At 55.1% G+C, this 14105-nt stretch overlaps 2 protein-coding genes across 6 annotated transcripts in view; both read left to right on the forward strand.

Annotated features, from left to right (window-relative positions):
• The first annotated feature begins 558 nt into the window (after nucleotides 1–558).
• PLA2G15 (phospholipase A2 group XV) lies at nucleotides 559–11075 on the forward strand. Of its 2 annotated transcripts, none has more exons than XM_040633495.1 (6): nucleotides 559–772; nucleotides 3595–3751; nucleotides 6320–6438; nucleotides 6689–6787; nucleotides 7299–7398; nucleotides 9136–9387. In XM_040633495.1, the coding sequence occupies exons 1-6, from the start codon at nucleotides 658–660 to the stop codon at nucleotides 9242–9244; spliced, it is 699 nt and encodes a 232-aa protein (XP_040489429.1). In that variant the 5' UTR covers nucleotides 559–657; the 3' UTR covers nucleotides 9245–9387. The 2 variants fall into 2 exon arrangements, with proteins under 2 accessions (XP_040489429.1, XP_008700644.1); XM_008702422.2 differs by having other exon boundaries at nucleotides 564–772; nucleotides 7174–7398; nucleotides 9136–11075.
• Nucleotides 11076–13489: 2414 nt separating this feature from the next.
• The window catches only part of SLC7A6 (solute carrier family 7 member 6), a 35543-nt gene continuing 34927 nt past the window's right edge, over nucleotides 13490–14105 (forward strand). Inside the window, exon 1 of one of the 4 annotated variants that reach the window (XM_040633498.1) lies at nucleotides 13490–13585. The gene's annotated coding sequence lies outside the window, so the exon portion shown is untranslated. Of the gene's footprint in view, nucleotides 13586–13644; nucleotides 13784–14105 lie in introns of those variants that run through there. The other 3 variants (XM_040633497.1, XM_040633496.1, XM_008702421.2) reach the window with 3 other exon arrangements.

Raw genomic sequence — 14105 nt, forward strand, 5'->3', positions numbered from 1 at the left:
CCCGCATTCATAATACCTGGACAGACGCAGGGGGCCCCTGGACCCCTTGCTTGAACCCACGTGCCGTCGGGGCAAGGTGTGAAGAGTCGGTGTGGGGATTGCACAAAGGTTCTGGTCAGCTCCCGGTACCCCAAGGCCCAATAACTTTCCGGGACTCACTTCTCCCCTTCCTCCTCTTGCTCTGACCAGGGTTTCTCAGCAGCGTCGAGCACTGGACCCTGAATCCGCCCTCGTCCCGACACGGTCCAGATCCCACGTCAAGGACGAGCCAGGAATTGGGGGTGAGGGCTGCACAGCGTGGACTTTGGGTACACAAAGCTGGGTTGGATATCCAGCCGCACAAGCTGGGTCCGACGGGTCCCGGACTAAGCCGAGAAACCAGGCTGAGCACCGATCGATCGATGCGCTCGGCGCGCGGCGCGGTCCAAGGAGCTGGCCTGGGATCCGCAGGGGCAGGGCGGCGAGCTCTGACTGGGAGGGACGTGCCTGGCGGCGAGTGCCTATTGGCAGGCCTTTTGGGGGAGGCGGATCCTGATTGGCCCGGCCGCTGTGGCCGTGTGCGGGCGGCGGGGTTAAGCGCGTCGCCGCCGCTCCGGCCTAGGCGCGAGCACAGAGCGCTGAATCCGCACCTTGGACCTGTATTGGGGGTCTCACGCGATGGGTCTTCGCCTCTGTCCCTACCATGCGGCGCTGCTCCCGGGTGGCGTCCTGTTCCTCCTGCTGCTGGCAGACCCGGCGCTCCCGGTTGGACGTCCCCCTCCCGTGGTGCTGGGTGAGGCGCGCGTCCAGTCGTGGGTCCGTGTGTTCGTGCGTCCGGCAGGACGGGGTGCGGGGGCGGGGGGGCTATCTTCCAGGTCTGCATCTGCTTTAAGCATGGGGTGGGGGAGCATATGACTGTCTGTCTTGTCACCTGGGTCTGTCCGTCCACCTCCCGCCATGCTGGGCGCGGGTGTGGTCAACCTCTGCTTACCTTCCCCTGTAGAATATGGGGTAAGTGGGAGGGCTACGGTGCGGTTGTCCATCAGTACTCCCGTCTACGTCAGTCCGAAGCCTTGCCTCGCCTTATGCCCTGTTTTTAGCTGGAGAGACCGAGGTCCTTTGGCCCCACTCCTGAGGGTCGGCGGGGACTCGGGTGTTCTCGAGTTGGTCCCCAGGGTCCTCATTGTTGGTTTGGGCATGGCTAAGAGGCTGTCTCTCTCGACCCTTCCAGCCCTATAAGTTTCAGGAGGCATTATTGAAAGGAAGTTTTTTGGGGAAAGTAATGGCTCTCCTAGCCTGCCACCAAGACCCCAACCCCCACCCCAAACTTATCGTATGGGTGGCCTTAGGCCTGAGGGAGGAGGCCTAAGGGAATCTGAGGATGGTTAAAGACAGAGGTAAGGGTTGGGACAATGCCTATGAACAGATGTCAAGAAACATGCCTGTACTCTTATCCCTGCCAGACCAATTTGGACTGGGCTATATTGGGACTAGATGATCTCCCCTGCCTATCCCCCCCTTGATCCTTGCCCCTGCAACCATACAGGAGCCACAGTATTTCCCTGTGGTGGTGGACAGGGATGAGACTTCTGTCTTGAGGGCCTTGGATGCTTCATTCGAGCATTCAGTTGCTGGCCAGCCAGGACTCCTTAAGGCAGAGACATTCTAAGGTATATGTTACATACTGAACTGCTACAGCATGACCCCCATGCTCTTTCTAATGGGAGTATTTTAATGGGGATGATGCAGATCGCAGAAGGGTAGGATTGGTAGGCAGCGTGGTCCCAGGGGGCCCCCATCAGGAGCTCTAGGCCAGGAAATACCCCAGGGGGATGCTGGGCTCAGGTTCACCATGGGATTTGGGTAGACATGGCGCTATGTTCCCTAAGCTTGCAGGGATCCCCAGAGGTGAGGTCTGTGTTGGGCAAGCACAGAGAGTCCGCCAACCCAGTCTGGAAAGGCTTCCTGGAGTTTGTAGCTAGAGCTGAGGCCAGGAGAGAGTTCCAGGAAGAGGAAACTACATATTAGAGGAAGGGAGGTAAGCAGTGCAGGCTGTCTGGAATGGAGTTGGGGGAGGAGTGGATTGTGCAGGGCCTTTGACTGGTTGGGTCATCTAGACTTTATCCTTTAGGCCCACAAGGAGCCATGGGTAGGCTGAAGGAATTCTGAGTATGAGGCATATAGCATTGGGAAATGTGTGGTCCCTGATGCACACAGCCTTTTTGCTTGGATTGGTGCTAACTGCACTCATTAATTCATTCAGTTCTTGGTTATCCTAGGTCACAGCAGAGGAGCCTCACACTCCATCCAGTCACAGAATCCTAATCTCCCTAGCTTCTCAGAGAGTGAAGGTGTTGGCATTAATCCTGGGAAACCCCATGGTGTGCAGTGGAAGAGCTGTTCCTGTGCACAGAGCAGGGACCTGACCTTGGCCATCAGAGGATCAGCATCCAAGGGTGACCAGCCTCTATGAGTGAGACCCAAATTGGTAGTAGAGGAAGCAGAGACCAGGGAAGCGATACAAAAGAAGTGGGCAGGAGGAGACTGTAGCAAGCCATTTCTACACCACTCAGCCTCAGTCTCCTCATCTGTGAAGTGGGCATAGTAAGGATGTTCTCTCCCAGTGTTAATTTGAGGTGAAAGGTACATAGATATCTGTTGTCCTAGTTTTAAGCAAAAGGGGCTTGAGAAATGACCACTGCTATTTTTAGAGGCCGCACAGCCTGTCCAGGACAAAGGGCATTCAGGCACAGCAAATCTGGTGACTTCCTCTTTTAGCCAATTCTTTTTTGGTGGAGACAGTGACCAAGGTCTCTGCATTGTCATGCTGAAGACTCCCCACTTTGTATTGTTAAGCGAGGTAAAGGCAGGTGCCATACCTGCCTCCCATGGTTGCTCTGAGGACACTGTGAGATGATGTACAGGGAGGGCATGCCCTCCTCAGGGCTGGGTTCGTAGAGCCCAGACAATGCCCAGGAGAGCCAAGAGCTGGTTGTTCACTCAGTGATTATGGATTCTAAATGGGAATGTGCTTGGAAGGTGTCAAAAGCATGGCATATAGAAGCAGGTGAGGCCTGAAAGGTCAATGGGAGCAAATATTCTGGGAAGGTCCTTAATATTGGGCTATGAAGCCAGGGGGATGGGTTTGAGTGTTACAAGGGCCCCAGGGCTCTGTGCAGACCAGGCTCTGTGTAGCTGGTCTATTGACTGGCTTGGGCAGAGAGGTTATCCTTGGGGCCTGGGCCACCACCCCCTACTGGGCCGTGGCTGGAATGGTGTGATGTTTCAGGGTAGCCATCTCTGCCACAGGGTTTGGGTGTGCTGAGAGGCTAGGGCTTTCCAGATGGTCTGCTTTCTGGAACCTTACTGGGCTCTCAGGAGGCTGGCAGCCGCCTGTGTTCATTGCCCCCTTCCACAAGCCTGTCCTGGAGTGCCTTCTCTGGATTCAGTTTTGGTTGGTTAAGTGGCCCAGTGCTTTGTCCTGTTTCCCACTCCTTTGACTGAACAAGGCCCTACTCTGTAGCCTAGGACAGCTGTGGGTAGAAGGCGTTTGGGTTCAGGGGTCCCCAGCTTAACAGGTCTCGGGCCTCATGCGTGCTCTGTGTCCCTCTGCAGTGCCCGGTGATTTGGGCAACCAGCTGGAGGCAAAGCTAGACAAGCCAACGGTTGTGCACTACCTCTGCTCCAAGAGGACAGACAGCTACTTCACACTCTGGCTGAACCTCGAACTGCTGCTGCCTGTCATCATTGACTGCTGGATTGACAATATCAGGTGGGGGCTGGGGCACAGATGGGGTGCTGCTCACCAACCCAGCCTAGAGAAATCTCAAGAACCCATTTCTGTCTCATTCCCACTTCAGCAGACCCTGAGGTCACTGACCTCTTGTCCTTCTCATTTCCTCAGTCTGATTGGCACCACCCCTGCACCCTCCCAGCCAGAACTTTCTTCCCTTTTCTACAGCTCTTGTCCTTATCCTCTCCAGTTTATACCTTGTGCTTCACAGCCTGTGCATGAATTCTTTTTTTTTTTTTTTTTTTTTCAAGATTTTATTTTGGGTGCCTGGGTGGCTCAGCCGGTTAACCGTCTGCCTTCAGCTCAGGTCATGATCCCAGGGTCCTGAGATCGAGCCCTCCATTGGGCTTTCTGCTCAGCAGGGAGTCTGCTTCTCCCTCTCCCTCTGCCCTTCCCCCGGCTCCTTCTCTCTCTCTCTCTCGCTCACTCGCTCTCTCAAATAAATAAAATCTTTTTAAAAAATAAAGATTTTATTTTTAAGTAATCACTATATCTAACGTGGGGCTCGAACTCACAACCTTGAGATAAGAGTTGCACGCTCCACTGACTGAGCCATCCAGGTGCCCCCTTAAATGTAGACTCTGTGCTCCAGCCCTATTCATAACCTCATCATGGCCTCCACCCCTTCCCTTTCCTCTGAGTTGGCCACTGGCTCCTCAGCTGCTTGTGCCTCCTGGCACATACCAGGTCGCCATGTCTGTCTGTCTGTCTTTCTTTCTTTATTTTTTTTTTTAGACTTTATTTATTTGGCAGTGAGAGAGAAGCATAAGCAGGGGGAGCGGTAGGCAGAGGGAGAAGCAGGCTCCCCGCTGAGCAAGGAGTCGGGTGTGGGGCTCGATCCCAGGACCCCAGGATCATGACCTGAGCCGAAAGCACCAGTTAACCGTATAAGCCACCCAGGCGCCCCTCCACGTCTTTCTACATGCGGTTCTTTCAGCCTGAATTCTACCTCTACACCCTTTGCCTGATAAATTCCCTCCCATTCACCCTTTAAAACCTGAGCCTGGTGCTTCTGGAAAGTTTCCCTTGCCACTCCCCAGAGCTCTTAACCTTTCCTTCCTCCAAGCCACAGTCCTGTTTCTTTTCATCCTTATCAGGTGCCAAACTTTGTTTCCAAGGATGTTTCCCTGCTAATAAGATAATAATATATTGGGAATTACTGCTTATCAAATATAGGCACTGTCCACATTAAATACTCTTTCATTTAGTCTTATAGCACCCCTATGAGACAGGTTGAAAACAAACTCTGTTTACAGATGAGGAAATCTGGAAGCTCTAAAAAGGTTACAGAATTGCCTAGGGTTACTCAGCTAATAAGTGGCGGAACCAAGATTTAAATCCGGAATTGCTTGACCCTGAGCTAAGACCCACCTCCCTGAAGGCAGAGATTGTATCTCTTTTATCTTCATAGCAGCAGAACCAAGAACACAGTTGGTGCTCAGTAAATGTTTGAGCTGAATGGAGTCTCACAAATTAAATTTTTTTCCTGGAGACATACTAGCTGTTTCTCCAGGTGCCTTGCCTTTCCCTGTTGTTTATGATACCTGCTTTGTTGACTTTTTCCTCTTCTGTGCGTGATCAGGGTTATTTCTGGGCTGTTGATCTGCAATTCTATTTTTATACCAGAGACGTGGTCTCAGGTACTGCCAATGGGAGGTTCGGGCTGATACTGAGAGGGGCTTGTCTGCCTTCGTTGGACATCTGACCTGTTTGGAGCTGCTTTGGCTTTGTAGAAAGTTTTCTACACTTTGCTGAGTGGCCATTGGGTTCATCTACAGATTGCCCTAGAGAAAATGGGCCCCCAGGATCTGTTATTTGGGTCAGTGTTGCATATCTTGTCAGCTTTCTGTGGCTGATCTTCGGGGGTTAGGACTCAGGGCCACCAAGGATTGCAGGTATGGCCTGTGTTTTCTTGGGCACATTTTCCTCCTTGGTATCAAGGAGGCCAGAACAGAGTTCCTGGCCTAAAACAAGGCTTTCCTCCTGTCTCCCACCATCCTGTCCCATCATTTTTCCAGGCCATGTCCATCCATCCACATAGCAGCCACAGATGTGTAGGCCCTAAGGTGGGGGTTTCTCTGTTTGGTTCTGTTGTGTGCTACACTTACCCTCTCCTTTGCCCTGTGATGTGTTGTGGTCGGTGGTAGGAGCTGAATTCACGGAGATGGGGCGATGGGAGCGTGCAAGATTAGGCTGACTCCCTTTTGGGTCAAGTGTGATCTGGATGGCAGAGCCAGTCCTGGCACTTCTCTTTCCCAACCAAATCCAAGACCTGCATTCTGAGGTGGATGACATTGCGAGGGAAATACTGCCTTGACGGGGGTCCTTGGGTTAATCTTTGGAATGAGTCTTGGTTGGGGTCCTCGGGTGGGTGTGGTTACTCTGATCTGTGCTTCATAAACTTGCTTTGTTTCTTGTAGTCTCCCCTATACTTCTTACCAAACATAAAGGTAGTAAGGGAATATGGCTCAGGACACAGGGCAGGATTAGGACACACCAGGTTCAGTGTCACCTCTGGATCACCAGCTCAGTATCGTCCCCTGACAGGCTGATCTATAACAGAACGTCCCGGGCCACCCAGTTCCCAGATGGTGTGGATGTGCGCGTCCCTGGCTTTGGGAAGACTTTCTCACTAGAGTTCCTGGACCCCAGCAAAAGCAGTGTGGGTATGTAGCCCTTCCTCGTGCCCTCCCGGGAATGGGCCTGGAAGTTCTGCTGTATTCCCAGAGTGGGAGAAATGCTGTTAGTTTGAAAGGGTAGCCTGTAAACTGTCTCTAATCAGTGTAGCCACAGAACCTTTATAGCACTCCTTCGGGGATCTTTCTACAGTGGATGTCACAGTCTCCTTTCTGGGCATGGTGTGGGTGGCTGGCACTGGCTGTACTTTCTCTAATTCCCATACGTTTCTGTCTACAGGTTCCTATTTCCATACCATGGTAGAGAGCCTTGTAGGCTGGGGCTACACACGGGGTGAGGATGTCCGGGGGGCCCCCTACGACTGGCGCCGAGCCCCAAGTAAGTGGTCACTCTTGCTTCTTCCCTGATGTCTTGGGAGATGGGGACGAGGAGGTCACAGCCACCATAGGCCCCAAGCTCTCCCCTGCCCCCAGGGCCTCTCATCTCTACCCCAGCAGTCACAGCTGTCACCCCTAGTCAGTCTCTCCCGTCCTTCCCCATCCCTCTGGGCCTCTGAGCCCTGAGGAGAGATAATGAGGCTGAGGAGGAGACAAGGAGCTCCTAGGTTTTCTCCCTTCCTGGAAAAAGAGGGGAAACCAGACCATTCCCACTTGGATTTTAGAGTTTTCCGCACCCACCTAGTCCTGGATCTGGCCTGAAGAACATTTAGTGGTTCAGGCCCCGGGACCCCTCCTACATGACCACTGCCTGGCTCTGGCCTACAGGTGAAAACGGGCCCTACTTCCTGGCCCTCCGGGAGATGATCGAGGAGATGCACCAGCTGTACGGGGGCCCTGTGGTGCTGGTTGCCCACAGCATGGGCAACATGTACACACTCTACTTTCTGCAGCGACAGCCCCAGGCCTGGAAGAACAAGTATATCCGTGCGTTTGTGGCACTGGGTGCGCCCTGGGGGGGCGTGGCCAAGACTTGGCGTGTCCTGGCCTCAGGTAAGACCCTGCCTGACCCAGTGTGGGGTGCTGATGTCAGGGATGGTGCCCTCTCTTTCCTGCAACAGTGTCCTCCTGGGCCACCTCGTGTCTCTTCTCTTGGATGAGGATCCTTCTTTCTCCAGAGTGGTATGCTTTTCCAAACATCTCTTTTTCCAAAAGAGAACGTAACACTACTTAGTTTCGTCTCTCTAGTTGATGGCCTTGGTTATCCATGTACATTTTTTTACAGCGTGTCCATGCAGTGGCACAACTGTTGGTCACACGGTGCTTGCCTGTGCCTATGTGTACACACATACGCTGTGCTCTGGCCTGGTTGGCCTAACTTGGTCTGACCTGAGGTCTTTGGGGGAGCCTTCTCCCTTTCTTCATGCCCACCTTTGCCCCACAGAAGGAAGGTTGGGCTACAGTTTCCTGTTTATGAGTTATATCTCCATCTGTGGCAGTGGGGAGCCTTTGTGGGTAATGCAGGGAGGAAGCAGGTGCAGATTTCTTTGGGCCTGCTTGCCTGGCAGTGGGGAAAGCCACCTCCTTCCCCATTCCTCCCCAATTCACCTGCCTTTTCATGACTGTCAGAGCCTGCCAGCTATAGCTCTGGGGCTTTCCTCCCTCCCTCTGCTAGGACCGTGAGTGAGCCCACGGCCCCTTACTTAAGGAGCCACGAGCCATAGCTATGCTAAGCATCTGAGGAGGAGCTTTCTTCCTCATTTCATCAGCACTGCCTGACCTACTTGTTGGTCAACTGATAGTAGCCATCACGTTGACCCAGTGCCTGTCCTGGTGGTGACCTTGGATTGGCTGGACAATGAATCCAGATAGAGTAAGGACTCATTACAGCTATCTACTCTGTCCAGCCTGGACCTGAAGGGACAGATGGAGGCATGCCTGAGTTTGAGACAGGAGCTGTGGTGGGGCTCAGGTTCCAGCCTTTCAGAGCCTCCCTGTGAGTCCCCTTAGAGCTTTGCTTCAGATTCTGGGAAGCTGTCCTGTCAGGCCCTGACAGGGGGGTGGTAGTCATGGACTAGCTAAGGGCTTCCTTTTCCTCAGGGGTCCTCCAGCCAGACCCCACAAGAGCTGAAGGGCTGTGGTCAGTCAGAGAGATAAGATGATGGTTGGCTGTGGGTCCTGAATAGATGAGACGGCCCCTCTTTCCAAGTTCCAGCTCACTCCCCAGAGGCCTCACTAGCTGTGTTGTTGGCATTCCTGTGTGAGAAGGATTCTCATTCTGCCTGCAGCCTCCCCTCCTGCCTTGTCTCCTGCAGGCCTGGCTGCCCAGGTCAGTGACAGGCAGATGAGTGGGATATGACCAGGGGTGGCTGGCGGCAGGCCTGAGCCTAGGAAAAGAAAAACATTTTCATAACTCAGTGTAAGAAAAGAAAAAGAAGAATGTGTCTCTAGGCTGCCAGCGTGCTGATTCACCTTCAGCAAGGTCAGTGCCCACAAGTCTGGTGACGGTTGCTCAGTGGAGGGTACCATTTACACAGTGAATCACCTTGTGGGTATGTGCTGCCTAAATCCCTGCTGATGAAGTGCAGAAGGAAACAGATCATGGTCGTGTGCTTCCCAGATCTAGCAAAAATAAAGGAAACCATGGGAGTCACAATGACGATGGTACTGTAGAGGTGCTGGAGTGCTGACTGGGCCCCTCAGCGGGGCCCCGCAGAGGCCCTGGCGGCACGGTGCTGCCCAGCGGGCTTGCGTTCCTGAGCACAGACTGAGCGAGCCCTGTCCCTGCAGGAGACAACAATCGGATCCCGGTCATCGGGCCCTTGAAGATCCGGGAGCAGCAGCGGTCTGCCGTCTCCACCAGCTGGCTGCTGCCTTACAACTACACCTGGTCATCTGAAAAGGTCTTCGTGCACACACCCACAACCAACTACACACTGCGGGACTATCACCGCTTCTTCCAGGACATCGGCTTCAAAGATGGCTGGTTCATGCGGCAGGACACGGAGGGGCTGGTCGAAGCCACGGTGCCACCTGGTGTGCCCCTGCACTGCCTCTATGGCACTGGGGTCCCCACGCCAGACTCCTTCTACTATGAGAGCTTCCCGGACCGCGATCCCAAAATCTGCTTTGGTGATGGCGACGGCACTGTGAACTTGCAGAGTGCCCTGCAGTGCCAGGCCTGGCGCAGCCGCCAGGAGCCCCAAGTGTCGTTGCAGGCGCTGCCGGGCAGCGAGCACATAGAGATGCTGGCCAATGCCACCACCCTGGCCTATCTGAAACGTGTGCTCCTTGGGCCCTGATTCCTCTGCCAGGCAGGGCTGTGGGATGGCGTGGCCACAGCTGCTCCTCTTGTCCTCCTGGACTAGCGCGGCCCATGAGTTTAGCAGTTTGTGACTGACTGCCAAAGGTCCTCAGTCTTGGGTTGTGAAATGTCTGCCATTGGGAAGTGCTGTTTCTTATCCTTCCTCTGTGGGAGTGAGGAAGGAAGAAATAGTCTGGACTCACTTGAGGGATCCTTGCTGGAAAGAATGCTGCTGCTGATGGAATTGCTGTGACCTCAGGACTGGCTCCGCAGGCGGATTGGCTGGCACCTGGCCCCAATCCTGAACTCAGGGGCCATCTGTTCCTCATACCCCTGTGGCCTTTTACACTCAGCCACCAGGCCCTGGTCCCTCAGCCTTCCTGTGAGGGATATTACTGAGCTGTGGTCCCTGTCCCTAAAGATCCCAGGGATGGGCTCCTGGTCCCTACGGTGATCTTCCCACACACTGGCCACAGGTAGGCTTGCTACTGGCTGCGAGTGGCTGGAGTTGCTGGCTTCCCTATGGCCTGGTTGCTCAACAGCCTGACTGTGGCTTTCTGGAGGCAGCCTGGTTCCTCCTGCAGGCAGGGGCGAGTTGTGTTCTCCGTGGTTCCCAGGTCCTGGGGCATTCACTCCTACCTCCCTCACCTCCAAAAACAGCCTAGCTCAGGATTGGGCAGCAGGTGGCCCTCCATTTCTTGGGGACTCTGTCCCAGGAGCCTTGATCTCCGTGGTTGGGCTGTTACCCACAGTATTGATGCTGGTTCCCTTTGCCATGGGACTGTGGTTCAAGGATGAGAGCAGGCCCAGTCCCATGGCCTTTTAGGTACTCATGAAGAAAACTCAAGGAAGCAGTGAAGGCCATTCTGAGCTATCCTGAGCTGCTCTCTTGTTAACCCCGCCACCACATTACCACCCTGCCCTAGGGGTTTTCTACCACCCAGGTGGGCTGGCACAGGGCTGAGAGGAGGTAGGGCTCTTGCCCATCTTGCCCAGCACCTACTGCCACCAGGCAGCTCAGTGGTGTTTAGTCCACAGAGACTAGCCCAGAAACTTGAGTGGGCCCCTGAGAGAGCCAGGTGGCTTGGGGCTCCCCTGGTAGCTTTCTGTCTGTTCCAGAAGTACTTCACAGATCTTCCTATAATAGCAGGGATTGAGAGTCTGGATCTGCCTTGGTGGCAGTCATCTCCAAGTGGGCAATGGCTATAGGCCAAGACTTGAGTCTAGCCTGTAGGATGGGACCCCAGAGCCATAGTCAGGCTGAACTGTGCTGCTCTCCCACCAGGTTTCTGTGGAGCTGGATTTTCTCTGTTGGGAACATACCCAGCATCTCTCTCTCCTTTTATTCCTGGATGGTGGGCTCCTCATGGAGCTCTAAGCAGGCTGTACCTTGATTCTGGCAATAAAAATATTCTGATGCTGTAAAGGCTCTGTTCTGGCTGAGGCTCTGTTCTGAGCATGAGAGGAGGGAGGCCGTGGAGGGGTGAAGGGGCTAGAGAGGCAGGTAATCAGGGGCTAGACCTTTCCTGGGCCCTTGATAGGTCCTCTCAGCACCAAAGCATGGCTCCTGTGCACCTATTTGGGCTTTACCCTCCTGCCCCATCTCCTGGGATCTGTTTCCCCTCCTGGGATTAAGAACCAGGACCTGAAACATTCCCATTGGAATGTGGCTCCTGCCTTCCCAGCAGGCCCCACATGCTGCCCCAGAGCTGGGGGCAGAGGACAGTCCTGCAGGTCACCCTGGCTGGACTCTCCTTCCCACCCTGTTTGTCCTCTCTCAGCTTTTAGGTCTCAGCATCTTTTTTTTGACCCTAGAGTTCTTTTTAAGTCACCACTCTTCTGCTTTGTTTCTTCAGCTTGTCTGGAAGGAGAACCCATCTGGAAGGAGAAACGGCTGAGACTAGGACACAGACCAAGATGGGCAGAGACAGGGACCAAGACTGGGAGCCAATGGAAGTGGATAAAGACAGAGAAACAGAGAGCCTGATACAGGGAAACATGTATAGGGGTGAGGTCCAGGCCTGTCTGTGGTGCTGAGCCAAGAGAGGGGGTTGAGGGCAGTGGGGGTGGTGGGAGTCCCAGTTCCTGCCTCCCCCACAGAGCCAGGCCCTCCTGGGCTTCAGGCTTCAATACAACCTGGGCCACTAGAGGGCGCTCTGAACCCCTCACTGCACTAGTTATTGGCCAAACCTGGAATAAGGGGGTCCAGAGAGTGTGAGGATGCCTAGCGATACATGGGTCCAGCTGCAATTGCGGGCCTTGGTAAGAGGATAACAACACAAAAGGGTGCAAACCCTTATCTCCAGGTCCTGCCCAGCCTGAGTCCCAGCTCTGCCCTGATACCCACCCTTCCATGCCACTCCTAATTGGGGGCCTTACAGCCACCTACTCACCCCTGACCTGTTAACACCACTGCCAACCTTGGTTTCACAGCTGCAGAGGGAGGGCATGGAGTCACAGCAGGCTTTAACACCAGCCGACCGGGGTTCAAATCTGAGCTCTACCAGTTCCAGGCAAGTAGCCCCGGGAGGTTCCTTACCTCCCTGAGCCTCAGCTTGCTCATCTGACGAACACTGATGGTATTGGGGAACATTGGATTCAGCGCTTCCTGCATAGTGGGCTTTTGTAGTGGGTTGTTGTAACTGGGTATGAGACAGCAAAGCCAGAGATCTGGATGCTGGCAGGTCACGCATGCGTTTGTTGCAGGGATAAGTGGACCAGTTGCCATTGAGTGACACAAGTGAGCAGAGTCCTTCCTCTGCCTAGCCAGGGAGACAGAAGGAACAGATCCAGGGGTCAAAGGGTCAGATTTTAATGACTCAAAATATCCACATACTCTCATTCACTCTTAGGGTATTCCAAGCAGAGAGCACAAGGAGGGCATACCAATGAGGGTTCTTCAAAGATCACTGTCTCAGGTCTATAGGTAGGAGAATGGAGGGGTTTTTAGGCAGAGGAGATACAAAGTCATTCCCCTGTGGGGGGAAGAGGGTAGGGATTGGGAGGCTACTGTAAAAGTTAGAGTGAAGAAAACCATGAGAAAACCTGCAGGTCCTTGGGGGGCAGGAAGAGGAAGGATCCAGGGTGCTGGCCATCTCTGGCTGGGTTACTTGGTGATGGGGAGCAGGGGTTTGGGTATGGTCAGTCTGGAATTAGAGGGTGTGCAGTTGTAAACACGTGTCTGGGGGAAATGACTCCATGTCCCAGAAGAGAGTAGTGGCTTGAGTGGACAGGAAGCTAAGGGGGGAGGGCTTAGCTGCCCATGAGGTCAGGGACCCTAGAAGAGCCCCAGAGCTACTAGAGGAAAAGACCCCCTAGAAGGAAAGGAGAAGGAGCCCCCAGAGGTAGGGGAAGACAGGAGAGTGCAGCTCCCTCCAGAGGATGTCGGTAGGGTCACACAAGATAAGGACGGAAAAATGTCCTCAAGCTTGAGCCCCAGGGAGGCGGGGTGGGGGGTGGTGGCTACAGAAGCACAACAGTGTCCATGTGTTTGTGGAGGCCTCAGTGGACTTGAGCTGGGGCTGAGCTGTGACTGTGGAAGGACAGGTCCTGGGTCTATGTCTTACTAAGGTGCGTAGGGGAGGGGCTGGTGGCGAACGGGGTATGGAGGCTGTTTAGAGCTCCTGTGTAAGCTGTATGGCCAAGAGCGACATAGGAACGGGCTGTGCGGGGCCTGGTCACGGGCAGCCAAGTTACGCAGACGCTAAGACCGCACTCCCGAGCCAGGCCCACAGATTCCTGAGGCCGCGGCGGCCCCACAGGCCCAGAAAGCGCCGCCGCAAGCCAGCCCCGCGCGGAGGGAGGCGTCCTGTCCCGACGCGGCGCGCTCTGTCGCGATCCGGCGGCGCGTGACGTGGCGGGGGCGGGGCCTGAGCGGCCGCGGCGGCCGCGGCGGTCGAGTGACCGAGCATCCTGTCGGCGCCTGGCTCCCGCGAGGTAACGGGCCGGGGGGCGGGGCGGGCGCGCGGGGGAAGCGGGACCGGGGCCGGGGCCGGGACTGTGTCCTGGAGGCCGAACTCTACGCGCCGCCGCAGCCGCCGCAGCGTGCGGGGTGCGGGCCCGCCAACCCGGGCGCTAGGCGGGCGGGCGGCACGTGAGAGACGCCGCGGCGAGAGCGTGCTGGAGGGTGACGCTGTGCGTGTGAGAGGGATCGCGAGCGTGAGGGTGGCCCTGGGAGTGTGGGGATCCCCGAGTGTAAGACTGAGCGTGTGAGAAAGACCACGTGTGTGAGTGTGAGAGACCCCCTGAGTCTGAGGGTGACTGTGTGAGTGTGCAAGAAACACCCTGAGTAAGAAGATGACGCTGACAGTACGGGAGAGACCTTGGTGTGAAGGGGACTCCGGGTGTGCGTGGGGGACAGGCGCCCTAGACCAGAAGGGGGGGGAGAGAAAGTGAGAATGAGTGAGAGTGAGGGAGAGAGAGAGAGAGAGAACGTGTGTGTGTGTGTGTGTGTGTG

This window comes from Ursus maritimus, unplaced genomic scaffold (genome assembly GCF_017311325.1).
Source record: "Ursus maritimus isolate PB19 unplaced genomic scaffold, ASM1731132v1 scaffold_19, whole genome shotgun sequence".
Classification (NCBI taxonomy): domain Eukaryota; kingdom Metazoa; phylum Chordata; class Mammalia; order Carnivora; family Ursidae; genus Ursus; species Ursus maritimus.